This window comes from Notothenia rossii, assembly GCF_949606895.1.
Source record: "Notothenia rossii genome assembly, chromosome: 8".
NCBI classification, from domain to species: Eukaryota; Metazoa; Chordata; class Actinopteri; order Perciformes; family Nototheniidae; genus Notothenia; species Notothenia rossii.
Genome location: NC_136906.1, coordinates 22,288,186 through 22,315,658, shown reverse-complemented (window position 1 = coordinate 22,315,658; position 27,473 = coordinate 22,288,186). Strand labels below are relative to the sequence as shown.

Below are 27,473 nucleotides of genomic sequence, written 5' to 3'. Positions count from 1 at the left end.
CCTGCCTCTGTCTCGTCCCACTCACACTCTGTCAGAGCGCAGCGTTGAAAGCCACTGGCCACTGATCAGCACACTTTGTCGGGTTTGTGTCCCCATGCAAGACTGCTGAAAAGGAGCTTAGACTTTCAAATTTTCTTTTAATCGCAAGGCAAGCAAAAGCCTAAAAAACCAACCCATCCACGGCTACAAAAGCAAAAGTAGTGAAGAAAAAAAGCATTTAAATCTTTTTCTACACTCATCACTGTCTCACAGCTCCCTGCACAATGTCTGGAGAGGACGCACCTGCCGAGCAGCAAAACGCCGTGGATCAGAAGCAGGAGACCAAACCCGCCGAGGAGCCCAAAGCCGAGGAGCCCAAGACGGAGCCCGCACCCGCAGCTGCTGAGGCGTCCCCCGCGGCAACCACCGAGAAGGTCCCCGAAGAGGACACGTTCACCTACCGCGCGCTGGTGCTCACCGGTTATGGGGGCTATGATAAAGTGAAGCTCCAGGTGAAGAAGGGAAAGCCGGTGCTCAAAGCTGGTGAGGTCCTGGTTCGGGTCAAGGCTTGCGGGCTGAACTTCGCAGACCTGATGGCCCGGCAGGGGCTTTCCGACCGGCTGCCGTCCCCGCCGGTCACCCCGGGAATGGAGTGCTCCGGTGTGGTGGAAGCTGTAGGGGAAGAAGTCACGGACAGAAAAGTAAGCACACATGTCTCTCAGCTTTTATCACATGCCACTTTAAGTATCATTTTACGGTGTGTTTTATTGTTTGAGTGATAAATATTTGCCTTGGTTCAATTTTGGGGTTGAACCGCTATATCTGGATATGGGCGTGTCAGGCTTTGATCGCTGCTGAGATAGTGGAGGCACTACTATGCAGTGTCATGACTCAATGAATGAAATGCAAATAATATATTCAGTCACATCATTAACACGAGAGCCATATATACATATTGATGTGTAGTTTTTGTTTGACATGTCGTGATAATCATCACTCGTGCGTAATGACACGGTATCCTACTTGGCATCCAAAAGTGTAAAGCATAAAGTCTGTTAGGGTGATAATGTATTTTATCTCTGAGACATAAGCACAACGAGTTGAAATGAAACGAGTTGAGTACAATGAAGTCAGCAGAAGGCGTCGCCCCTCTTGTCTCCCCAGTTTTCAAATTGCGCTGAAGTGTGTGCGCAGTTAGCTTGAGCAACTTCGAGTAGCCTACCCATTAGTTACTGAGACAGGGATTTCATTTTAAAAGCACCATTTGTTTTCTAAGTCTACAGTCTAAATAACCACATGTCAATCCGAGGGATATCGCGTTCCATCCTTGTTGCAGCACTCTGTTCTGCGCTTTGATCTTTGCCAAGGCGAGGAGATCTGCGTCAAGTCAGCATATAGCCACGAACGGAAATTAGAATGATGTCCCTTCAAAATTAAATATTTGAACACTTTCATGGGTGCTTTTTTATAGTTGACAAATCTAAATGAAATTATGTTAAAGATATGTAAATCTAGAATGAATTTTGAGTATGTTATAATGTCGATCATTGGTCATACTCAGTGCACATGTAGGCTCCAGGTGTGCAGTTCCTTAATGCAACCATCAAAACGGTATTTATACAGACAATGACAGCCCGCATTGTTCCAGTTTGCTGTTCACTGTTTGCTTGCAAAAAACTAAGGGGTTTTATTTTTGCCACCGTTATTAATATGGCTGACTTGACAACGGTGCTCCAGTCTCCAGACTGGAGTCACCGACGCCTTTTGTTACCGGGAGCGACGGTGGCGCACACACTCACAGAGTGGAAAGGGCGAGGCGCGACTCAACACACAGCATGATGATGTGTGAAATATATGATCACTCGCCCTCTTTGTCAACAGCTGAGCCTATCGCCTCTGTTGTGTTCAGGAAATATTTATCCAACAGTCATAAATATATCACAATTAAAGTTCAAATAGACAATTAAGCCAAGTCAATTTAACAATCCTAATAAAAAACAGATTTTCTTTATTGTTCAGCCACAAGGAATTAAGTGGTGATTGAAAGATAATTATTAGACGCTATCTTACATTGCATGATGAGTCACAGGCCTATATGTCTGTCTCCTGGCTGCATGGCATCACCACGGTAACGCCTTTGTAAGGCAATTTAAGTACAAAGCTTAAATGTTACACGTGATGACTCACACCATTTGTTGTAAGAGCCAGTTAATATCTTTGGAGAACAGCAGGCGGATCAGATGTGTTTTGCATATGCAGAATCAGTGCATCTGGCTGGGAGTGGCACATATGCCAATTCCTTATGGATGGGGAGACTATGCAGAGTAATAGGAATGTGATTGGTGACAGGTCAGCCAATATCAGCCAGACATCACAGAAGGTTAAGACCCTTGTGTTTCCAAACTACCCAATAGCTTCTTTCCACATTGCCAGTAATGTAGATTGGCTTTAAAGGTCAAACATTAAACTCATGCACAAACACATGGCTTGTCATCAAGGCCTCACTCTCCCACATCGCCTGGCAGCCCATAGCTTATAGAATTAAGAACCAATCTTCCTAATGGATGGAGATCTCTGAGATCTTTTGGCAGCCAACTCAGAGGGAATGTGCTGACCCTGATGGCATAGCATTTCTTTTGGGAGGCTTTTCACTCAATGAAGCTCTATCTGTCTGCCTATCAACCTCTGTTTCACTCTCTCTTTCTCTATCATGCACACACACACACACACACACACACACACACACACACACACACACACACACACACACACACACACACACACACACACACACACACACACACACACACACACACACACACACACACACACACACACACACACACACACACACACACACACACACACACAGACATACAATAATGGGTGTGTCAGATAGTTTGCTCAACATACAGTGCACACAAAACAATGCACACTTTCACTCCATTTGATTACACAATGCAACATGAACACTTTGTCTCAATTCTGATTTCTTATTTCTAACATGGTGTGATTTTCTTATTTTTTATTTGTTAAATGAAATTAAAAAAATATATTTATATCAAATCGGTTAAGACAAATGTTGGTATCAAAACTCAGAAAACACAAATTCATGGATATCATTTTATTAAATTATCTTTCTCATGTCATTATCCATTGTCGTCGATGAAGGCACCAGTACTATTGTTTCCTGTAGTGTCCATTTATTTTGCCTCTTGCTGCTTGATTGTATTTTTGTATTTATTATTCCCTGCATGCCTCCCAATATATATTCTTCTTCTGCAAGATAAGCATCCCTCTAGAGGGACAATCAAGTTGAATGAATCAATCCTACAGTGGTCTCACCCGAAATGACCTAAGAGTGAGTGCAGGGAAAAATGTAGCAGTTAGTTATTGAGGTGGAAGAGGGGAAATATTAGAAATTGCACCGAAGCTCCCTTGACACCAAACATCAGCACTTTTTTGTCTTATTCATGGTCTCCCTCGTGAGTTTTAGTCAGATCTGACCCATATGTTCTCAATTACCTCCCTCTGGCCCACATTGTCAGTCTGGTATTTCCTCCATCCCTCGCTCTAACTATCTCTCCTTATTTCGCATAATCTCTTGATTCTTCCTCTCTCGATCATACTGTAAGTAAATCATTCTATCATGCTGCACTCCTTCTCTCCTTTCAGGACATACATGCTTTCCACTATCATCCTGTATGTCCTTTTCACCCTGATAACAAAAAAACTAAAATCAAGATGCTTGAGTTGTGTCTATTGTGTTTTTTCTATTACCCTCAGCCACACCCTTGTGGTTTTCTTGATAAAATCTGAAGAAGCTGCAAAAGCTGCTGCAAAAACGAAATAAAGAAACATTTTATTTAGTTAACATGACATGCTTATTTGCATAATGAGAGGTGCAGTCAAGTGCAGAAGCAGCATTTTGCTGTATGTGAGCAGGGCGTGGCCTTCATCCGAACATCATTCAAACTGTATCAGGGCACAATAATGTCTATTCTCTGCTTTATTCACCAGCAGGGACATATTGTGTTTCTTTTTAATCACAGGATCCATGCAGGTCGTTCAGGTTTACATGTAACCTTTATATCTTGCCTCAACCTGAGTCAGGGACACTATCATAAATCTGGTTCATCCGTTCTTTTTCTGAAAAGTTTTGCTGAGCTCATCAAAGATACAAGCAACCAAACGGCTGACTATAGGGGCCCGCATATCCCGAAATTGAATCACCATCTGATTAATTCCATTCATGTACAGTTAACTGGAAGTGTCTTTGTTCAGTGCCCCCGCACTCCTGACCCCAAACTGTGACTACATTTTATGCAGTAGCCTGAGAAAGGAAATGTGTGTGTGTATGTCACATTGTGAAGATGTGTAACAGAACTGTCACAAGGCTCGCTCGCTTGGCCTTGAATGTTCCTATCTAGATTCTGTGTGATTGACACTAACTCACATGCTCTACGTGGGCGCGGAACAATAGCTACAGATGCATTTGAATTTGATGTATGAGTCATATTTGTGTGTGTTTCCTGTATGGCAAATTAGTTTTAAGAAAGGGAAAACTGAGATTAAAGAGAGAGAGTCAGTATGAACAACCAAGGGAGGAATGAGAAGTAGCACACAGTGAAAAAGTGAAAGTAGAGTTTGAAAATACACCAATTGACTTCAGAGAGAAAGATGTGCGTATGAAACGGGAGAGAAAGAGGGAGATCTCTCTAATTGGAGTGGATAGACAGCAAGGCGCATGGCTCCCTCCAGACCATTAGAGAGGCCCGGGTGGAGAGGGTTTGTTCCCAGGAGGAGAGAGCTTGTCTTATGCTCAGCCATGGGGAAGAATCTGGCAGGGACTCTGGTGAGGGGAGGGATGCCAGGGGAGAATATGGGCCCCATTGTTCTGTCCCGCTGATGAGGAAGCGGCAATAAGGGGATGCTCCTCGCAAAAAAAAAAAAAAGTAGTATTAGAGAACAAAATGAGAAAGTGGAAGATAAAGACAGAGTGAGGAAACAGAGACCCCAGACACAGACAGGACGAGACAAGCGACTGAAGAAGGGGAAGGAAGACGTTCTAAAGTTGTAAGGGGAAAGGGAGTCAGGAAGTGAAAGAGAAAGAAGGGAAGAGAAAAAGTGAGGATACTGGAAACTGGGGGGGGGGGGGGTAGGGGGGAGAGCTGTGTCGAGGAAGGGTGAATAAGGGTGAGGAAGAAAACAGGAAGAGAGTTATAATGCTGCAGTAATCTGTGTTTCCTGTGTCCCTCGACTGGGCGCACCTGATTGGTTAGTTAGGGTGCTGAGGGGCGGGGTTAAGTTTACATCCAGGCATGTCGTTTTGGAAAGAGACAGTTTTTAATTTGAGGATTGTTCTTTTGATGACGATAGATAGAAGTAGAAAATCACAAGATGGTGATTGTGGTATGCAGCACGTTGAATCCATCTGTGACTCCTGCCCCATAGACCTTTTATAGAAACTATAGTTACATATTATTATATACAAAAACAGTTAGAATCCTTTGGGACCAATCCAGGAACATCTAACATGATAAAAAAAACTGGAAAATGGTGCCGGATTACTCTGCTGCTACCAATTTTCCATCAATAACGTCAATACAGTTACTACTGCTCTGCTTTGGTTTATTGCTTCCCTTGTTTGCCTGCACTTTTTAAGAGCAAACATTTTGAGGTTCGGTTGGACGAGATGGCTGCATGTTTGCATGTCTGCCATTGTTGTAAACCACACTCTTAACTGCTCATGCTGCACGGCTCATATCATTCCTACTGTGCCAAAGAAACCATGAGGCCCTGCCGGATAACCGTAGTCTTATTTACCTGCAGTGTTCAGGTGGTATAATTGACTCAATATGGGGACCTATTTTTAGTTTTATTGGACTACTACACTATCTTTTTGCTCAGGGTAGGGTTGGGATTAGGTCCCATTTTTTTCAGTGATTGGAAATAGGTACAGAAAGAACTTCTTCTTATCCTCTGTCTTCCTGTGCCTTGTGTTCCAGGTTGGTGATAAGGTGATGGCTCTGAGCCGCTTCGGGCTGTGGCAGGAGGTGGCGGTGGTGCCCGCAACCCACACCTTCCTCATCCCAGAAGGCATGAGCTTCGAGGAGGCAGCAGCCCTGCCTGTGAACTACATCACCGCCTATATGATGCTGTTTGACTTTGGCAACCTGCGGCCCAACCAGAGCGTCCTCGTTCATGCTGCTGCAGGTAAGAACACAGCATACAAACGCATAGGGCACACATCAACTCCTTTTAAAGGTCCCCTATTATACTATTTTTCATTACTTTATTATAGGTCTCAGATATATTAAAAACATGTCTCTGAAGTGTTTGGCTTGAAATACCAAACAGATCATTGTAGCATCCCATAAACCGCTCTGTTTCAGCCCTGTTTCAAAAGAGCTGATTCTTTCTCTTTTACTTTAGATGAAAATAAGGAGTGCTCCCCCACGCCCCTCTGAGAGATATTTGGTTAAAAAGAACACAATGCTGCTCTCGGAGGAGATTCAGGTGATAAGGTGGTGTTACCTTGGTTGGCTATTGGCTAATGGTTGTACAAGCCAAAAAATCGGTATGACATCATAAAGGGGGGTACATGAAAACACATGTTTATGTATAAAAGCCATAATAGGTGACCTTTAACTTATATACATCTTAGGTTGGGAATGAATGCACGATCACTCTTCATCGATCACTCAAAGGGTCTTTAAATTATTGAATCGTGATTAAGGAATCATGCTCAAAATTAAAGCAAACATTGTTTACCCTGTTGGCTGTAGTATTTTACATATATGTTGCAACTGAAAACCCCATGCAATCAATTCATTAAAATAATGTAATCACCTCAGGACGTGAGTTGGACGTAGAAGTGTTCCATGTCCCAGAGGAAACGCCCCTAAAAGCATACAGTACCAGACTTCTTCCTTCTCTGCACCTTCAGTTTATGCATTTCCTTTCTAAATGAATTATTGCTGTTGGAGAAGGTCCCGCTGTTCGTTAGTGTGCGAAATGGCTCAGTGTTTCCCACTCTTTAGGACTGCATTGATACTGGAGCACCTGCCACCCGGGCTGCAAGGTCGAAGTTCAGAGTGAGTGAGTGGGTGGAGAAAGATGAGGATTGAAGGAGTAAAAGCATCTGTTTTGGGGTGGGATGCATCAAGCCTGAGAGCATTTGATTTGGCTGTGTTTACACAATCAGGCCAGCTGGTGAGAATGGGGAGTGCATTAGCCATAAAATGTTCTCTCCCCTTTTCTCTGCCGCTGTCTGCCGGTATTACAGATGTTACTTTTCCTCTCGTTCTCACTCCGACTGTGCAAAGGGAGTCAGAATGGGATCCCTCTGCATTTGGGAGATTATGTGGGCGTAGATGGTTCAGAAGAGAAGTAAGCACATAGTGATACCTGAGCCCGTTTATTCTCTGTGAGACAACAAAAATTACAAAGAGCTTTGGGGAACTGCCAGGTGGATGATTTATCCCTTGGTATTCACACACAGAACTGAAAAAGAAAACATGTGTATAATTATCATTAAATGTTGCAGTTTCCCCCAGACTCATATAGTTGTGGGATTGGTGGTTTGCAGAGGAATCCCACGTGTTCACGTTCATCCGGCTGATGTCACTCATCCATGTGAACACACATCTTGCCAGAAAATATGTTTGCTATAGGAGGAATGCTGAGGAAGTGTGGTTTAAGACACTTCTACCCGCAGGTTTGATCCAGGCGGCGTCTCTGGTTTTTCGGGGCAGGCTGCCAGTATTGGCTCACCAGCTGTCCAGGACATCAGGATTGAAAAAACCAATGACAGAGGCTATGACAAAAATATTTGCTTAACAGTCTGCTTTACTGCACTCTGCAACTCTTTGCATGTGCAAATCATTATCATACTGTGTGAATCCACAATGCCGCTCCATTGAGACCTCTAAAGCTTACTTAAATGCGGTGAACATGATATTAGTACATTTTATGGAAAAGGTTCTACCAGTGTGACAGATGTTGTGGGGCTGCATGGCTCACATGGTGCTGGAGGTGAGTGGGATCCCACCCCTGAAGCTGTCAAAAATTCTTCCTGATATTCTTTTATTAAAGAACATACACATAAAGAACATCTGCTGTGACAGGACTAGAGAGAAAGAGAACATGAATTTGTGATTGTGTCTGTTCCCTATGGAACTGGTTATTTTAGCAATATTCTAGACTAATGGTGCGTTCACACCGGACGCGATGCAAATATTCGCTCGCTCGCTCTTATCGCATCACTCTTATCGCATCGCTCGAGTTTCACCGCGGCTCTCAGCTGTGTTTACTCACATCATTCAAACAAGACACGCTGGCCAAGGGGCTACAACTACAACAAAATGAACATATTTGACCGTGATTTAATTGTAATACACGTTTCAAAATGATGCCGAAGTAACAACATACTGATACCGGTTAGTAAAAACCATGAATTAATGCTTTGACAAGTCTGTAGACAGACGGCAGGCAAAAAACCTTAAAATTCGTGTTTTCTGAATGGAGATCGGATCGATCAGGCTAAGCTAACGTTGCTCTGTCCACACTCACAACAACGGCCTACAGACAGAAATAAACCAACAACTGTATTCGCCATGACACAGACAGTCTGTGGTGCGTACTTCTTTAACTTTTGTCTAGTTTCTGAACAGATATGAGAAGCTGTGAAGTCTGAGGGCTAACAGCTAACGGCTGATGTTTTGGTTTTCTGGTTCAACGTCAGTGACGGCAGGCTGAGATCCTCACCGCTGATTTGCTACCGCAAGATCGCGTCATGCGAATTTGACGCTCGAGTTGAACAAATTGAACTCGAGCGGTTGTCGCGGCCTCCTCCAATCGCCTCAATCGCGCAACGGCAATCGCATCAACCGCTTAATGCGCGCCGTCGGAGCAAATTCGCGCCTGTCCGCATCTCTGCATTGACTTTACATGTATTCGCGCCGCATCGCGTCCGGTGTGAACGCACCATAAATCATTAGAAAGCTATTATACAACAATTCCCATAATCTCGTAAAGAAGAAATAACGAACATCACTCTGTTTTCTCCAATTTTAAGATCTGTTTTACATCGTTCCAAAAGTATTTTGAAAACGTCTCATTGGTTTGAAGTCAAGTTTTAAAGAGGCATTTTTTTTTTTACGAAGAATCATTCTCAATCTGATCAACTTCTAAAATAACCAAGTCATTTCAACACTGCAGTTTTGTAATTTAAGGGTGTGGTTCACTTAATATCCATCGTTGATCATCAGTTCATAGAGCTGATCAAAGAGAGTTTTATGATTATCTAGCATGAATATCTTCTAGTGGCCTTAGGAGATGAAATCTTCCAGTATTACACACATTTTGAGTCAAATGTGTTATTTTTCATGGATTTCTCATGGACTAGATCCTAAATATATGATCTATCCATGGCAATATACTCTGATTACTTACACTTAGTTTGAGATTACTAGCAACTTTCAAAGTAACCAATTTTGTTTTTTTGACTCGAATGCGTCACATAAAAATGTGGAACACCACCACTGTGGCGTCAATAAAAATTCCTTGTTTCAGTAATTAACATTTCGTTCAAAGAATAGATATCTTTTTTCCTCAAATATTTTGACTTCTCAGTAAAACATCAGAACACAGAGCATGCTTTGTATTTTGATTGTGAAACAGTAATTAACAAGTACTCTTTCGGATACTAAACCCTGCCCACAGCTACAGTTAAATCGCTCCTCAACCACACGCAGTATTAGTGTGTGGTGTGATGGCTTCTCTTTTTGTCTCACAAGATTTTGCAACTGACAATTGCATTTTAAAGTTGTGTATCACACTAAACAGCAGTGATTGTGTGTGGCAGTCATGCCTACGTGACACTGCATTCCTGACAGATCGGTCTTTATTGTGTAAAGATCAAATTGTGAGCTTTTACAGAAGATTCACTCGGTCCATTTGTGCAAACAAGGAATCGCAGTTGTATAAAAGACATGGAGCGATTTGTTTTTCACCCTTACAGAGAACAGTTTGGTGATCATTATTACCAAACATGGCTGATGAGAATCTGGGTTGAGGAGCAATTTTCTCCTTATACTTTCATGCATCTCTTCATCAAAGCGTATTTAAATGCTTGAGAGGTTCTTTCTCACTTGTTTTGTCTCACGGTTGAAATGAATGTTTTCATTATAACATTGTTATTCAATGATGTAATCTCATTAGGAAAACAATCATCCTCTGTTCAATTGATTTTTGATTACATATCTCAAAAGCCCCCAAAACAAAAAAGACAATTACATTTAAATGATTACAACATGTATAAATACTAATGAAACATCCTCATCCTCAACAGGTATTGAAATATGTGCACAATATATCAAGCAAAAAACGAGTTCATTGTGTATGAGAAAAAGGTAGAAACCAGAGGCATAACAACAGAGTAGGTGTGAAGTGTTAGTATTTTTAGCAAACCTCCCAAATTGTCAAATCAAGTGTGATGATGTGCAGGTGTACTGTCAAATGTAAAGTGGGAAAAAAACATAAACAACAACATAACTTTTCGACTGGCCACATTGAATGATACGCATTCATCTCTTGGATTTTAATTTGCAAAACGAGATGAGGCAAATAACCTGTTGTAACTGATGTTGTCATGTCAACTCATGAAGAGCTCTCCATGAAGGACATTTCCTCAAAAGCATGGTGACCTTTACCCATCACGATCAGGGGATGGTGCGTGGACTGTTATGCTTTTATGTGAAATTGTGTGTGTGTGTGTTTATATAATAAACTCTGGTGAATCGTCCTCAGCTGCCTCTCTCGTGGCTCCGCTCCTGTCCTCTCTCTCCAAACAATAGCTTGTTGTATTTCCCATCGTGCCTCCCTTCTCCAACGCACCGCACATCTGCATCCTCCGTTCTCCCCCCCCCTTAGCCCTCCGTAACCTCCGCTCCCTCTGCGTGACCTCGCCATATCCGTGCTCGAGTCCTCGTCATTGGGGAATGTGTGCACGTTTCTCCTCTTGGTTTCCCCTGAGGGCTTGGGCGAGGGGAAGTTCAGTGACATTTGGTTGTATCTCGTGGGTCTTCCACTGTGCCCGGCCAACAGCCTTCCTCTGACCTCTCCCTGAACTGGTCCTAATGTGTATGAGTCCTGGCCAGCCACCCCAACGCCCCACCCACACTACACATTCCTGCATATACATATGGGGCCCCGCTGCTTCCAAAGATGACGTCCACCTCTGTTTTATTTATGAGCTCTGAAGTGACTGCAGGCCAACGTCAAGTGTCACATATTGTGTTGCAGATGTGGAATGTATAATGTAAATTAACTGGTGCCTGTGTCATCAATTTATCTGATCATTTTGCCTCAGCCACTCCCACTGCAAGATATTTTGGCACTAATGCTGCCTGATTATGTAGATTCCAACTTGATATTCTTATAGAAAAACCTGCTCACTATCAGCACTGTAGTTGCATTGTCATATAACACAAGTTATCAATCATCTCCTCCTGTAAAATTCCAGTTTTAGGTCTCTTGTCTTGTCGGTTCCACACATCCTGATCGCTTTTCAGGCTGACAGTTATTACACTTTTTATTTTCCACTAGCCAATTATGGTGCATTCCATACTTTTGCAGCTGCTTCGTGCTGGAGTGTCTATTACACAGTGTTATGCTGAGGATTAACTGGAAACACGTGATGTTAGTGGCTTCCCAATATACCCATGAGATTGATGGGGGACAGCAGTCACAGCCAAAGAGTAATCCATGTTGATGTTGAGTTGAGCTGCAGGTTCTGGGAGTCATTTTTAACTGTGAAATCCTGTTTGTTGTTCAGGATTTAAACAAGATACTCTACTGGATAATTCAAAGATATTAAATTCTTATGTTAATGCCAGGTTCAATTGATTTTAACTTTGTTTCTTAGAAATGTTTCGTAACATGATTACTTTAAATACTGTAATGAAGCCAGTTGGAGGTGCAGGTCACAGTGGCGATACATTTCTGATTCTTCACTATTACAATTCGGGGGGAAAAAGCACTTTTGTGTGAAAGACCCTGTTTCAATGTCTCTCTCTATAACCTCTCTTTCACCAAAAAAGTCTAGTAGTAAAGTATGTCAAACCAGGGCTACTCAGATGAGGGTTTATTCTAATGAGCCTGCATGAGATATGCAGGAAGGGGAGCCATATCCGAATAGCCAGTTGATGCCCATATTTTCTGCTAATACAGTAGGTAAAAAAAAACGACCGGTTTGTCTTATTTCACAGTTGTGGGTTGGTTGATGTATATGCAGGGAGTTTTTCATAATATATCCACTTTAGAGCAAGAGGAACAGGTGGCTAGATCTTTTTGGTTTGGGGGAATGAGAGACTCATTCTGGTGTAGATCTTCATAGTTGCTGTCAGACCTGCAAGCAGGGCCTCGGGCATATGAGTTGATTGCAAATTGGATTGAAACATGAGAAGCAAAACTATTTTTTTCGAGGTTGGATGATTGCAAGAACATTTAGCTATAAGGTAAAAATACAGGTTTAAATGTATTGTAATGCTTTCAGGACTCCTTCAGTTACATATGGTTCTCATTCTTTATATACAAGCTGAACAAGGCCCTTGCCATTTAAGAAGTAGCTCAAGTGAAGTTACAAATATTTCTCTCGTTTTATTGTTCCTGTAAACCAGGATATAAGTCTGAAGTGCCTTGAAATTGGTTTCCTCTTCTCTCCTCCCGGTGTGTCTGTTTGGGAGGTCTTACCCTACTTTAGAGAATGCTAATTCAGTCTGACCACTAAACGGGAGTCTGGGCTGTGTGGTTGAACCGTCTCTGTGTTCCCCGGCCTGGCATCGCCAGCGGCAGATCAGCTGCACTGATAGGAGAGGGAAACCAGGGCAACCTCCAACCTAACCCACCAATCACTTTGCTCGCATTTGTTCTCATCAGTGCAGCCGTTGACAAATGGCTCTTTCCAACCACCCCCACCCTAACCACAGCAGACAGTCGCAGGTGTATGTGAAACCTGTGTCAGGACACCTGTTTGGGTAAAACTAGATGAGTGTGCACCATTGTGAGTGTCATTTTGCATATACGTTTATTTCCTGGTCTATAAAATGTCAGAAAACAGTGAAAAATGTCCATCCTGTCTGTAATGTCTAGTTTTGACATTCCAAATCTCAAATGTTTCTGTTTCATATGAAATGAAAATATAAGAGTAATTAAAGTTTGTTTTTCTCTGTCTGTTTCTATATTGTGGTAGCACTAGTCACACATACAGTTTATGTGCATGTGTTATGTTTTTGTAAGTTTGCGTGGTAAGGAAATCACAGGGAGCAACTTCTTTTTAATTCACTCTCCCAACGAAAAATGGGCTTCCTCTTTGCTGCACAGAGAGAACACAGAGAGAACACACTTCCACAGTCATCCCAGAAAAACACAGAGGTTACATAATGCAGAGTAATACCTCAGGAGTAAACATTCACAAAGAGCGAAACCACAGTTCCACTGCCATTACAGGACTAGCTAAACTGTAATGCAGAGCTATATAGCAATACCACATTCATTTATTTGGTTCAGCGAGTTGATGTTGTAACAGAGCCCACGGCAAGTTTAGGGAAAAATAGATGCTTGGGTCCACGTTTGTATTTCATTCTTTGTCAGCCGCTACCACTGCAGCCTAATGATAGGTTAGGAAAAGACGAGAGTCCTTAAGGAAATGTGGAAATAAAAGCAGAAGAAATCCTACAAAACAACACGTAGCTCAGAGACAAGGGACCAGTCGTCACTCCAGTATGTCTACTGTTAACAGTAGACATATGGCCACCATCCGTCCCCTGACTAACACATTACATTGCATTTAGCTAGATGACGCTTTTATCCAAAGCGACTTACAATAAGTGCATTCGACCAAGAAGATACAAACTTGAAGAAAACAGAATCATATAAGTAGGTTTCATAGAGCCAACACATTTCAAGTGCTACTCAACTAGCTTTAGATAAGCTAGGCCTTTATTAGTATATAAGTGCTTTGTTAGTAATTTTATTTCTCGAAGTGGAGTGGAAAGAGATGAGTTTTTAGTCTGCGCCGGAAGATGTGTAAGCTTTCTGCTATCCTGATGTCAATGGGGAGCTCATTCCACCATTTTGGAGCCAGGATAGCAAACCCACGTGTTTTTGCTGATGGGAACTTGGGACCCCCTCGCATTGCGGGTGCAGCGAGCTGTTTGGCTGATGCAGAGCGGAGTGCACGTGCTGGGGTGTACGGTTTATCCATGTCCTGGATGTAGGAAGGGCCAGATCCATTCGCAGCATGGTATGCAAGTACCAGTGTCTTGAAGTGGATTCTAGCAGTTACTGAAAGCCAGTGAAGGGAGCGGAGGAGCGGCGTGGTGTGGGAACATTTTGGAAGGTTTAATACCAGACGAGCCGCTGCATTCTGGATGAGCTGCAGAGGTTGGATGGCACATGCAGGTAGAACAGCCAGGAGGGAGTTGCAGTAGTCTAGGCGTGAGATGTCGAGAGCCTGGACCAGAAGTTGCGTAGCATTCTGGGTCACGAGGGGACGTATCCTCCTGATGTTGTAAAGAGTGTATCTGCAGCAGCGGATTGTAGCATCGATGTTTGCAGTGAAGGACAGTTTGTTATCTAGGGTCACACCCAGATTCCTTGCAGTCTGAGTCAGGGAAACAGTAGAGGTGCCGATGTTGATTGTTAGGTCAAGAGTGGGACAATCTTTTCCAGGAAGAAAAAGCAGTTCAGTCTTGTCAAGGTTGAGCTTGAGGTGGTGAGCAGACATCCACTGAGAGATGTCAGCTAGACAAGCAGAGATGCGTGCGACGACCTGGGTCTCTGAGCGGGGAAAGGACAGAATGAATTGGGTGTCGTCAGCGTAGCAATGGTATGAAAAACCATGCGGGCTAATGACCGATACGAGCGAGTTTGTGTACAAAGAGAAGAGGAGGGGACCAAGAACAGAGCCCTGAGGGACCCCTGTAGTTAATTGACAAGGGTCGGACTCAGACCCTCTCCAAGTTACCCTGTAGGTGCGGTTTTGAGGTATGAGAGGAGGAGGGAAAGTGCAGAGCCTGAAACTCCAAGTTCTTGGAGAGTGCGAAGGAGGATCTGATGGTTCACCGTGTCGAATGCAGCAGACGGGTCCAGAAGGATGATGACAGAGGAGAGGGAGGCTGCTTTAGCCGTGTGCTGTTCCTCAGTGACAGCAAGGAGGGCAGTTTCTGTTGAGTGACCTGCCTTGAAACCAGACTGGTGCGGATCCAGCAGGTTGTTCTGATGGAGATAACAGGAGAGTTGTTTAAAGACAGCGCGTTCAAGTGTTTTAGACAGGAATAGGAGGAGAGAGACAGCCCTGTAGTTTATAACATTGGATGGGTTGAGAGTGGGTTTCTTTAGGAGAGGGTTTACTCTTGCCTACTTGAGACTGTTTGGAGAGTGACCAGAAGTTAGAGAAGTGTTGATTAAATGGGAGAGAAATGGTAGAATATCAGGAGCGATAGTCTGAAGGAGGTTTGAGGGGATAGGGTCCAGAGGACAGGTGGTAGGAGAGGCAGAGGTAATGAGGGTAAGAACCTCACTTGGAGAGAGAGGGGAAAAGGACGTTAGTGTGTGGGTGAATGGTGGGACTGGTGACCCAGCGGTGAGTAAAGGTGAGTCAGAAGAAGAAGAACGAATATCATCAACCTTTTTTTCAAAGTAGTTAACAAAGGGAAGAGGGGGAAGGGGCTTTGGGGGGTTCGAGGAGGGTGGAAAAGATAGAAAATAGTTTTTGGGGATTGGAATAGGAAGAATGGATCTTATTTTGAAAGAAAGATCTTTTTGCCTGAGAGATCGAAGAAGAGAAAGAGGAGAGGAGAGGAGAGGCTGATAGGTTAGGAGGTTTATGACACCTGAGATCATAGCCTGCCTCACACAAAGAAGACATGCTGTGATGTGAGATCTTCTTTTTTATTTTGACAAGAAACATGAGCTGTCAATTAGAAATACATTTTTAGGACGAGGCAGAAGCAATGTCCTTTCAGATATGTTTTCATAAATCTGAAAAATATTTCTGATGTCCCCACTCACCCTTGCTGTTGAACTCTGGGTGTGGAGCAATAATAGTGGCCTCAGTGTCTGGATTCCACTGTGTTTTGGGGGAAAATTCCTCTTCGCTCCTAACAGTCATGTAATGGAAGCCAAGTGCAGTTTGTGCCAAAATATGAGTATGTAAGGTTTCAGGGGAAGACAAAACCCCTACTGTGTGTCTATATTTATGTTTATTAAGGATCCCCATTAGCTTTTGCTCTCGACAAAAGCTGCTCTTCCTGAGGTCTGATGCTTAAAACAATACAACAATAATATAATATAATAATACTGTGTGTCCTGTTCCTCCAGAGAGAGAGACAAACTAAATAGATACGTGCTTTTTGGCAAAATATACGAGTCTAAACAAATCTATGAAATCTTGGAGAAAACAAATGCAATTAGCAACAAGAATTTGCTTAAGCTTCTATCTTTTTCCCCAAGTAATAGGCAAGTTTCTGTGGAGGGTCCTAAGAGGTGATTATGGTATACAAAAGTAGATACATTGGAAGCAACTAGACATGGGGAAACTAAGAAAACAATGGGAACTGAAGCACTGGATTAATGAAAGGTTACATTTTAATCTCTGTGCATATTTTTGAAGATTAGCTGATACGAGCAGGACTGTTCAAGGCCACAGCCCGCTCCTCTGCCTTGTGATCTGTGACTGGATGTATGGTTGTGTGGGTGTGTATTTGTAAAGTGAGGTGGGGGTGGAAAGGGGTTCTTGGTACAGCTCGGCAGTCTTGTGATGGGAGATCAGGAGTTTGTTCTCATAGTATTAAAAAAAACAGGTACCGTCTTCCTCCCTGCATGCGTGTTTTTGACTGGACATTTGTTTTTACACAGCCAAAATGATCTCATTATTCAAGTAAATGATTTTGTAATGGTCATCTAAGTAATAGTTTACTTTACTGAATAGGCCTGAACGGAAATAAGAAACCCTTCTTATGAATAAATAATGGTTTCGTCAGAGGTTGTTTTCCCATCGCTGACCGACTTCATAAGGCAGAAACAGAGGGGAATCACTGTTTATGACAGCAGTGTTAGTTAAATATTAATATGCAAGTGCCTGGCTATTAGTTTGTGGGATTAATGGATTCATCATCCTGTTGGACACATTTTCACACCTGCATTCGAGGGTTGCTACTATGCGACAGAGCCATAGTGGTAACAGCTCTAAACCCCCACTCATTCAATGCATATTCAAAAGTGTCTCACATTTTTTATGAAGCAATCTTCCCTTCCACCGCACATAAACAGTTGCTCATATATTTAAAAACCTGTGTCAGATGCACATTTGCTTGAAGTCTTTATAAAGTACATTTGTTATCAGATATAACCTTTAATGTATCTGTAATTTACTCCTGGACATGTAAAAACATTGACACATACTTGCAAAGTGGCATGTTTCACAAAGCTTGGTGGCTACTAAAAAAAGATATGACCCAGTCTGAGTCTGTCAAATATAAACTGATGACAAACATGATGATTATCATCAAATGACTCTTTATGCCCTAAAGCAGGAGCAGTCAATGAAACAAAATGGCTCCCTTTGCTCAGTCATTGCCGGCAATTTGGCCGAGGTTTCCTTGGCAACGCAAACTTGGTTTCTCACTGAGGACGAGGAGAGATGGTGCTGTTACAACGCAACAGCAACAACACTCGCATCCAACAGTAACAGCCTTGATTTTAGTTTTCTCATCAGTTCTCCGCTCAGTGTCAGCAGGTGTGATTATACTAATGCAGAGAGCTCTATTCATCTCACATGGGCGTAGGAGCACGGATGAAAACAAAAAAATAATAATGTTTTTTGCCCTTTACACGTATTCAAATGATTTGTCTTGCCTTGCACATTGCTTCATCAAGGCACTATTTCCGTAACAATACACGTAGTTGTCCTGAAATAAACCTTGTTTATTTTCACGATGAGCATTTCCTGGTCAGAGATGAATGAAGAGGATAGGTTAATATGGCATTAATCTTATCGGTACATCTCATTTCATTTGTTTTTGGCCAGTTTCAGTGCTGCTGTTATGTGTATTAGTGCAGCCTCAGAGACTAACTACCAGGATGTCGTTGGAAATTGAGCTATTCGACGAGTTCCATGCTTCAGTATAACAATCATTTTTATGCTGAGATAAAAAAGAATGTCTGATTTTGTTAAGTGTGCCTTCATAGGTAGAGAAAAGGCTCTAACAACCATTAACAAACAAAAATGATTTCCCCAAAATGCATTGTCACAGAGCTTAAAGCAGGATAGATTTTCCTATCTTGTCTTTTTTGTGTTTTTAATTCGTTTATAAGAATAAAACTATAAACGTTTAAATTAATGTCAAAGAATCAGAAATATACTAGAAAAAAAAGATATCTTCCTCTTTGGTTATTTCTGCACAATTCTAATCAAACATGCAAATGCCTTCTTGTGCACGTGCCTCTCTTTCTGTTTGTCTTTACCTCACTAGGTGTGCTTCCTAAATGTTGGGTTTAGTTGCCTATGTAAGCCAACAGCTCATGGTTTCTTCATTCATTTAATCCAAACCTGTCCAGTCTGGAAGCACAGCTATGTCCTTAAAAATGGATGTAAATGAGCTTGTTTTGTGTTGCTTTATTCTCCCCTATCAGATTAGACGTGCTCTTTACTTGGCCGGGCATAAATGACCTTTATGGATGCCTTTTGGTTGAAGTCCTCATGTCAGACTCCATTTCCAACAAGCCACTGCTTATCAGTAACCTATTACTTCTTGCTCTGGCAGCCTTAACAAACATTGGCAGAGGCATTTGCACACACTTTCAAATACAGCACACAAACACAGATATCCCAAAAATCCACTGAAGCACACAGTCTCACAGCATTTTGTCTTTAAAAGTTATCTTGGACAACAAAATGTAGCACATTCTGTTTTCAGCTGGCACAGTTTTTGAGGAGCCGTGTGTTTATGTAATTTGCAAAAGAACGTCATCCAGCTCTCTTTCCTCAACAAAATAGATACCACAGCTAAATGTTTTTGTCCTGTGGAATTCTTTCTTGAATTAGGGAACCCAAAACATGTAGATGTGTCAATTTAACTACAATGGCTACCTTCTCCTGAGTTGGATTTCTGTGTGTGTGCATATATTCTCCCCAGGCCAGTTTGGGTAATGTGATTGTGTTTAATGCGCTCTTTACATACCCTTGAGGAAAACACATCCAAGCTGTTATTGACTGGCTGGTTTTGGACAATAAATGATGGAAATGACATTTAACTGCATTACAAAATACACAAGGAATGAGATTTCTTGGGCGTGTTCTGTTCTGTTCATATCCTGAGTTTTTCACAAAATTGAAAATGTTTTGCCTCTTTTTCTTTAGGTGGTGTGGGTATTGCAGCCACACAGCTGTGCAACACAGTGAAGGACGTGACTGTGTTCGGCACGGCCTCCGCCAGCAAGCACGAGACAATCAGCCAGGGTGGAGTCACACATCCCATCGACTATCGCACCAAGGACTATGTGGAGGAAGTCCGCAAGATCAGTCCGAAAGGTGAGAAACTTGAGCATCAGCACTGGGAATAATTATTTAAATTTGGAATTTGTATGCAAAAGGATTGTAAACAATGTACCAGAGTAACCCATCTATAATCAAAGTTTACAGCTGTGAAAATGTATTTACAACCCGTGAGCAAAATCGCCAACCATTTTGTATTTTCAAATAAAAACTAATTGATTCTCAATGGGAACTTGTCTTACTTTAAATCTGAATAGGATGCCAGAGAGCATAAATAGCATACCTTGCATGATGGAGCATGTTTGTTAAAACAAAAAGAAGTCCAGGTTAAGCCCAGATCATCCTCATTGGCCCCTGTTCTTTGTTGTTTTGCAAAAGTGGCCCACAGGGAATGCAAGTTGAGATTTTATTTATTTATTTAACGGGGACGGTGCACATTAATCAACATTTCTGTAAATGTGCCAGAGTTTGCCAAAAGGCTATTTTTCATCTGTAGTCCCTGGACAGATTTTGTAAGTCACCCTAAAGACACATTTCTGCCTCACAGTGATATGCATGCTTATCACTGAAATTGGTTCGTAAAGCAAATAGTCCAGATCGATATATGTCCCAACAGACACAAAGCAATACCTTACTGTGAGGTTGCAGCAATTGCTGAACAAAGCGAGATGCGTGTTGAACAAACTGCAGGCTGTCAGTGAGATGATGTATTGTACACTTTCTCACAACACAACGTTAGATGAGCTGGCTGCCATGCACACTACACTGACAGCATGTAAGGAGTCTATTTTTTTCCTATAAAGTCAACTCACTTTGCTGAACTGCTAAACAACTGTTTAGATTCCTACTGTCGTCAATAAAGTATCTGCAGCGTTTTATGGTAATGTGGCCCTAGACTCCAAAAATAAAACCACATGAGCTGTTTGTTTTTTGGTTTTGCTGACTGCTGTGTTCCTAGCAGGATGGAGATGGTTATGATGCTCATTTTATAGTCCCCACTCCAACCCGTCTCTGTTCTTTGTAGCATGGAGTGAGACAGACAGACATTACAGAGACGGATAGGAAGCAAGCGAGAGCTGACACTTTGGACAGAATGTATCTAATTAGAAGCCTGGATCAATGTGCGGCCCTGCTCGCTACCTTTCCATCCGTCTTTGGGTCTCTGTCAATTCATCTGGGCGTGGGTCAAGGCAGAGTCCTGCTGTGAGCCTCCCACGATCAATAGAACCAAGGTTTAACAGAGCAAGGAGGGGTAGCCCAATTTGAGGAGTCCCCTCTGGCACAGAGGAACATCATTAAGGCTGAGGCTACTACATGGCCAGACAGTAATAAGCCACAAAGACGTTAGGTTGCCATTCCTTGCCATCTGTCCAGAGGTTGGTTGGATTTTCTCTCCACCTAGGACTGGAATGGACAATGACGGAGAGACATTTAATCCCTCTTGTCTTATCAGTGACAAGAATGAGAAAACATAAAACAAGTAGGCTCTTATCCCACTCTCCTCCTCTCCTCTCTGGCATACGTATGGTTTCTTATTCGTGTAAACATGGCACAACTTGGCTACAATCGCTACTCCTAGTGCACGCTGGCATGCGGGGGAGGCTGCCGAGGAGACTTGGCAGGTTGCTCCTGCTGAATTCACACCCGTGATAACTGTCCCTTCTTCTCTCTCCTGCACCAGGGCTGGACATCATACTGGACCCTCTCGGAGGATCAGACACCCATAAGGCCTACAACATGCTGAAGCCTATGGGGAAACTCATCACCTATGGTAAGTTGTATGAATCAATTTAGATTAGTATAAACTAGAGGCATGTTTGGAGCAGCTCTATTTTGAATCATCAGTAACACAACACAGCCCCTCCAAGAGTTAATGCTATTAGATTTGGGTAAAATAGTCAATCTGGAACAACCCTTACCAATTTCACCATTCTTCCAACCAATGTTTCCCTCTAACCGTATTTTTAATGTTTTGATGTTTCCAGGTGCTTCTTATGTAATGCCTGATAAAACATATGTTGTGTATTAAAGGGGACCTATTATGCTTAGGTTTTCCCTTTCGTGCATGTCAATGATCTGCAAAGGCTAAAATCCCTTAGTTCACGCCAGGGGGATTTTCTCTCCCACACACCTGCCTGAAACACCTAGATTGCAGTCCTTTGTTTATTTATGTGACATAGTGACATCACTACGTAACTATGTAAATTCTATTGGCTAGCGCTCCAATACATTGTACGTGATAGGCTAAGGGGCGGGACATCTCTAAGTGTTTGGCCAATATATCAATATCTTCAATGTAGGAAGCACAGAGGTTTCCTTTTAGATTAACTTTATTACTAGTTACCTGCAAGAACTATAGCTGACAGAGATATGCATGAACTCGTAATTCCTTTATTTTTTAGTATAACTCAACTTTATTGCAAATTGGGATTTTCACATTAACACATACTGTTGGCTAATATTAGTCCTTGGGGATTTTTTGTTCATTGGTTTATCTGATTGCCTCTTTACAATCTATGTGTGTAATTTTTAAAAAAAGGTTCCTACATTCGTATGTTCAGTATAATTCATTTGCCGAGAAAGAGACACAACCCACAATAAACAAAGTAAAGATTATTTTGTATTCTTATAATAGTGTTACAGTGAATGATTTTGGCAATAAACATCATGCAGTAACATTCTGTTATCCTGACATGATACATTTGAAAAAGGAGCTTGAAATCCGGCCATTTTGGACTTCTTGATATTTATAAAAAAAACTTCATAAGATCTTGGAGTGTTATTGTAAAGCAAATGAATAGGTACATGAAATACTTGTGGGTTTCCACAGAGAGAGAATAAAGTTGCTTCCTGGTGGGCTGTGTGACCTCTCAGTAGAGGTCCATGTCCTCAGTGTGCTGGTTGTCATCTGTGGGAGGGTCTTTACGCTTGCCGCTCTGTGCCGATGCCAATCTGGAACCAGCATGCATGCAACAGTGGGCGGGGTCGGCATCCATGAAGAACAGGGCCTTGCCTTTGCATGCTGCACAAAAACCCACTACCCAGCATGGTGCCCCCCACCCTCGCCCATTCACCCTCTCTGGGTCCACCCTCCCGATCCCTCTGTGCCGGTTGCTTCTCTTCCAGCTTATTAGAAGTATGCATGGTGGAACAATGGGGCGTTCTATCCACACGAAACCTGGAATGTGTCTGAATGTAGCAGGCCGATCCCCTCTGTCTTCTCAGAGCATGCTTTGTGTCTTTGTGACAGGGACAGTGTGAGGGGACAGGAAGGGGATGTGGTGACAGTGAAGTGCTAAAAGTGGTTTTCAGGGTAGAAGGTGTAGGTGAGAGTGTGTGAGAGGTGGGGGGAGGGTAAAGAAACAGAACTGACCAGCTGCCAAATGATGAACCAGTCTCTTATTAATGTCAAAAAAAATAATTGGACAAAATAAAAAAGGGGGGACATCAACAAAACCTAAGACTGTGTCTTTGACATATTCTTGTCCAACATCCCAAAATACAATGGAAAAATAAAAATATCGCATTAAACAAAGTGGTAAATTGTCAAATTTCTAAAGCAGGAGCCAATGGATATTTGGCATTAATCTTTGATAAATGAGTAAAAATTGATTGATTTGTATTCAGTAATTTAGAGATTGTTTCATTGCTAAAAGGGGAGAATTTGATGATCCGTTAGTGTGAGCAAAACTGGAAAAGAGAGAAAGTAAGAGTGTGGGCATATAATTTAATAGAAAAATGAACCAGGACAATTCATCATCAGTAAATCAATTATACACAGAGATTTAGAAATGGACCTGTCTCTCCATGTAACAAAGACTGAGGATCTTTCTCTCCTCTCTCCATCAGGTGCGGCTAACATGCTAGCGGGCCAAAAGAAGAACCTGATTGCCGTGGCCAAGAACTGGTACCATCAGTTCTCCATCCACACGCTCAGCCTGATCCAGGGGAACAAGTCTGTGTGCGGCTTCCACCTGGGCTACCTGGACGGAGAGACGGAGCTCATCACCCAGGTCATGAACACCATCCTGGATCTCTACAAGCAGGGCAAGGTCAAGCCCCACATCGACTCCACTTGGCACCTCGAGCAGGTGGGTGATGTTGCCTTTACCCTTGGAGTTGATCTCTATCACAATAACAAAAATGTTCATAACATTGCAGAACATATTTTCCAACCAATTTACAACGAATGCAGTTGATCAAAAAATGTCTATGTTCTGTAGTGAATATTTGAATTGCTTCTTTGGGTGATTCCAGACTCAAAGATGATTCCACAGAGCACAGTTTGCATTTTTTTCCATTTACATTCAAGTGAATCTTCTATCTGTCCATATTTGGAGAAAAAAATGGTATTGACGTATATGACTATTACCTGCATTGATAGCTGTGGGTATAAAGATATTCTGCACATTTTATTTTTAGTTTCAGGTTTATGTATGCCTGGTTGTTTGTGCGACTAAATGCATTCCTGTGCAGCTCATTCTGGATGACTAGATGATTTATGGTGACACAGGTGCATTTACACCTGAACGACATCCATTTGTGTTTATATTTTGTGCTGACAAAACAGTGACCCGGAGTTCAAGTGAAAGCCCGGTGGGTTTGTGCATGTGCGCGGGTTTGTGCAGCACGATCTGCAGGAGCAGGGTGTGGCTCTCAGATTCAATAACGCTCAACATTCAACAGGCGTTGTTTGTCCACAAGAAGCGCTGCGTCTCATAACTCACTCAGCGAGACAGAGTCAGATTGTTTCTGACTAAATTAACACTGCCAACAGATATGAATAGAGAGAGTGTGAGAAAAAGAGGGTGTCAGAGGCTGACATCTTCTGTTGTTGAGTCGTTACTGGTCAGTATTTTGGCCTGCGTTACTTTGGCCAGAGAGAAACACCCGCTGTCTTTCGCCGCCATCTGACGCTCTTTCTCTGCCTCTCCATCTGTCATGAGACTCTTTCTCTCTTTTTAGGTTATTTACTCCCTCTGTGTCTCTCTCAGTCTCACTGTTCCTCTCCCTCTCCCTCCTCACAGTGTATCTTTTTCGCTTTTTCTCTTGTGTTGCTATGGTGACATCCTTTAGTCAGTGTGTGGGTCTGTCTCTGGGAGGGGCCCTGATGTATGAAAAAGAGACATGGAAGGAACGTGAAAACACAGAGGAGAAGAGGGAAATGGTATATTTCAGTCTGGCTAAAGGCAAATGGGTGCAAGTCTCCGCGTAAAAGACAATAATCTTATACCCTAGATAACTGTGATATTTATCAGATAAAAACATCTTTATTACACGCTGAGAAAAAAATGCCACGCCCTGATCCAATCCCTCACAGCCCTTCATCAATCTTGTTGTCACCCCTGTTTTTTTCCTCCAATAATCAATGCACACGTTTGGACAATGTTAACAAATTAGCATTATTGCTCTGTTGTGTGGTTTCGTACTCATCTACATATGCACTGATACCCAAGAGGATCACGGTCATCGCGTCTGCAGCCGCAAGTGGCACACTCCAGTCCGAGATTCCTGGGAGTCAGAGAGGTCGACAGGTTTCAGAGAGTGGAGGGTGGACGTGGGTGGAGCAGTCGGAGGAGCATCAGTAGCTCTTACTGTGACTTTCATTCACATTGAAGATGATTCCTATAATTCCCCGGACTCGCCCCTCCCACCCCTTCAGTAACGATGAAGGCGTGTTTCTCATCCGAAGGACACCAGTTGCTCCCCTCCTCCCTTCCACTTCCAACTCCCACACTCCCCCCCCCCCCCCCCTATTTCCCATGTGTCTGAATCGTCAGGGCCACGGTTGAGCTGAGGCTTTACGTTGCTAGGAGATGGCCCTGTTGCCGTGGCATTGGTCGTTAGGTGGTCTGCCTGCCTCGCACGGAGAGGGGGATCGAAGGGAAGGAGGCAGGGCGAGGCAATGGAGACGGTAACGACAGTGAGCTCGTGGTCAACAGCAGGGTGGGGTTGGTCTCCTCAGTGTTTTGAGGACAATTTATCAGTTGGGATTGGATAAGGTTTCAGTGGATCAGCTGTCAACCCAGTGTCTCTCCCTAGATGTGAAATGGTTTATTCTATAATTGTAAGCTTTTATCTTACAATTTATTATTTACAAATTAACTTAAGAAATGTTTGACTATGTATACAAATCTTCCATAGGCAGATGAAGTACCTCATAAATCACCATACTTGTAACTCGTAATGAACAAGCACATACCCCGCATGTACAGTATGCACGCACTTCCAAACCAACAGGAGCCGGGAGGAAGGCAGGGGCTGGGCCAAAAGTGAGCAGATCTTAAATAAACGATTAAAATAATTACCTTTCACACTCTCCAAGACGTCCTCTTATTAATGACACCTAGGTGACATTTGTTATCCCATGTGCTCTTCATCGGAATAGTCTGATTGGAACAGTGAACATTGGCACCTAAACTCTTAATGATCCGATTCAAGACTTGTTTGTTTAATTCAAAAATATTTCCAGTGTAAATATTCTACTTTAATCTTCTACTTAAATAATGGGCACCATCTGTTAGCAAACATTTTTGATTGATTCATTTGCAGTGGGTCCCAACCTAATTTTACAAAAAAATATATATATACCGGTATATCATCTTTATTCTCCTGCACCTACTAAAAATGACAACCAAAAAATCCTCCGCCTTTCTTTCCTCTACTTAAAATCCAGGGATGATATACATTTCTAATTAACATAAATGCATTGCCCGATAAGATTTGGAGATCAGAGGAAATTCTTTATTTGATTCCTGCCCATTTATTCTCATATAAATGTTATTATATTCATCATACATTCTTATATTAAATAATATCTATGTGCAGTATGTTCTTCCCCTCATTTTCTTTTCTTACTATTCTTTTTTCCTTTGTTTCTTTGTTTTTTCCTGCTACAACACGTTCATTTCCGCTAAAATATTATTAAAGTCGCCTTTAGACAAATGAAGTTCCTCATATACTGCATATTGAAGTTATATTTGAGTCTGGAAAATGTGTTTCTGTGGTTTCAAAACAGAAGACTAGAGGCGCAGAGTGCGAGGATGCTCTTATTGCTGTGCGTATGCAATAGTGGAAGAGAAACTTGCTAATACTGTGTGCTCTCAATAGATTTTCCTCGATGATGGGGGTATTTAAAATCTTCCTTGCCCTCCTTCCACCCTTCACTCTGTGATCTCACTTTATATAACGTTCTTTCCCCCCTTCTTTCCCTCGTCCAGGTGGGCGATGCCATGAGAAAGATGCAGGAGAGGAACAACATCGGCAAAGTGATCCTCACCACAGAGCCCATGCCTGAGGAGGAGAAAAAGGAGGAGCCCAAGAAGGAGGACAAGAAAGAGGACAAGAAGAAGGACGACAAGAAGAAGGATGACAAGAAGAAGGACGATGGCAAGAAGGAGGAGAAGAAGGACGACAAGAAGAAAGAGGAGCCCAAGAAGGAGGAGAAGAAGGAAGAGGAGAAGAAGGAAGAGCCCAGCAAGGAGGAGAAGTGAGAGGGAGGGATGGAGAGTCAAGCAGACCAGCTGGGAGTTTGTGTCCTGGGGTTGGGGGGAGGAGGGAGATGGGGAGGGAGATGGATGGGGTGGGAGGGTGGGTAAGGGCGTAGTGTAAGCGAAGATTAGAAGGCGTTAGAAGGGTAGATTATTACAAAATGATCACACCACTATCAATCGTATATCTCTTCCAGTCCCTGCCCCCACTTCACTACAATGGCAGTTATTACTCAGGCCTGGCTCCCCCCCGCCCCCCTCCCTTCCCGTTTTCTTGCCTTTATCTATAGAAAATCGAATAAAAAGTCCAATCACTTGTAACACCTTGTAAGCGTGTTACCTTGTAAAATTGAGATGTCAAAAGTAACACTCAAAAGACGTCTCCTGTTGGGACAGACAAAGACAAGAGAGCTGTGGAGGATTGCGGGTATGTTCCAGGCCTG

General features: G+C 42.6%; 1 protein-coding gene across 1 annotated transcript; it reads left to right on the top strand.

The window, feature by feature from the left end:
- Positions 1-23: 23 nt before the first annotated feature.
- Positions 24-27,091, top strand: vat1 (vesicle amine transport 1). Its single transcript, XM_079644890.1, has 6 exons — positions 24-680; positions 5,988-6,195; positions 19,406-19,576; positions 21,222-21,311; positions 23,390-23,631; positions 26,761-27,091. Exons 1-6 carry the CDS (start codon positions 264-266, stop codon positions 27,031-27,033), a joined length of 1,401 nt encoding a protein of 466 aa, XP_079501016.1. The 5' UTR covers positions 24-263; the 3' UTR covers positions 27,034-27,091.
- Positions 27,092-27,473: the final 382 nt, after the last annotated feature.

What these genes read in the sequence shown, in the direction of transcription:
- vat1 (XM_079644890.1), top strand. Translation starts at nt 264, where the DNA reads ATGTCTGGAGAGGACGCACCTGCCGAGCAGCAAAACGCCGTGGATCAG. An exon ending in AAGAAGTCACGGACAGAAAA is followed by an intron (nt 681 to 5,987) that starts GTAAGCACACAT and finishes CTTGTGTTCCAG; the next exon opens with GTTGGTGATAAGGTGATGGC. An exon ending in GGGGAAACTCATCACCTATG is followed by an intron (nt 21,312 to 23,389) that starts GTAAGTTGTATG and finishes TCTCTCCATCAG; the next exon opens with GTGCGGCTAACATGCTAGCG.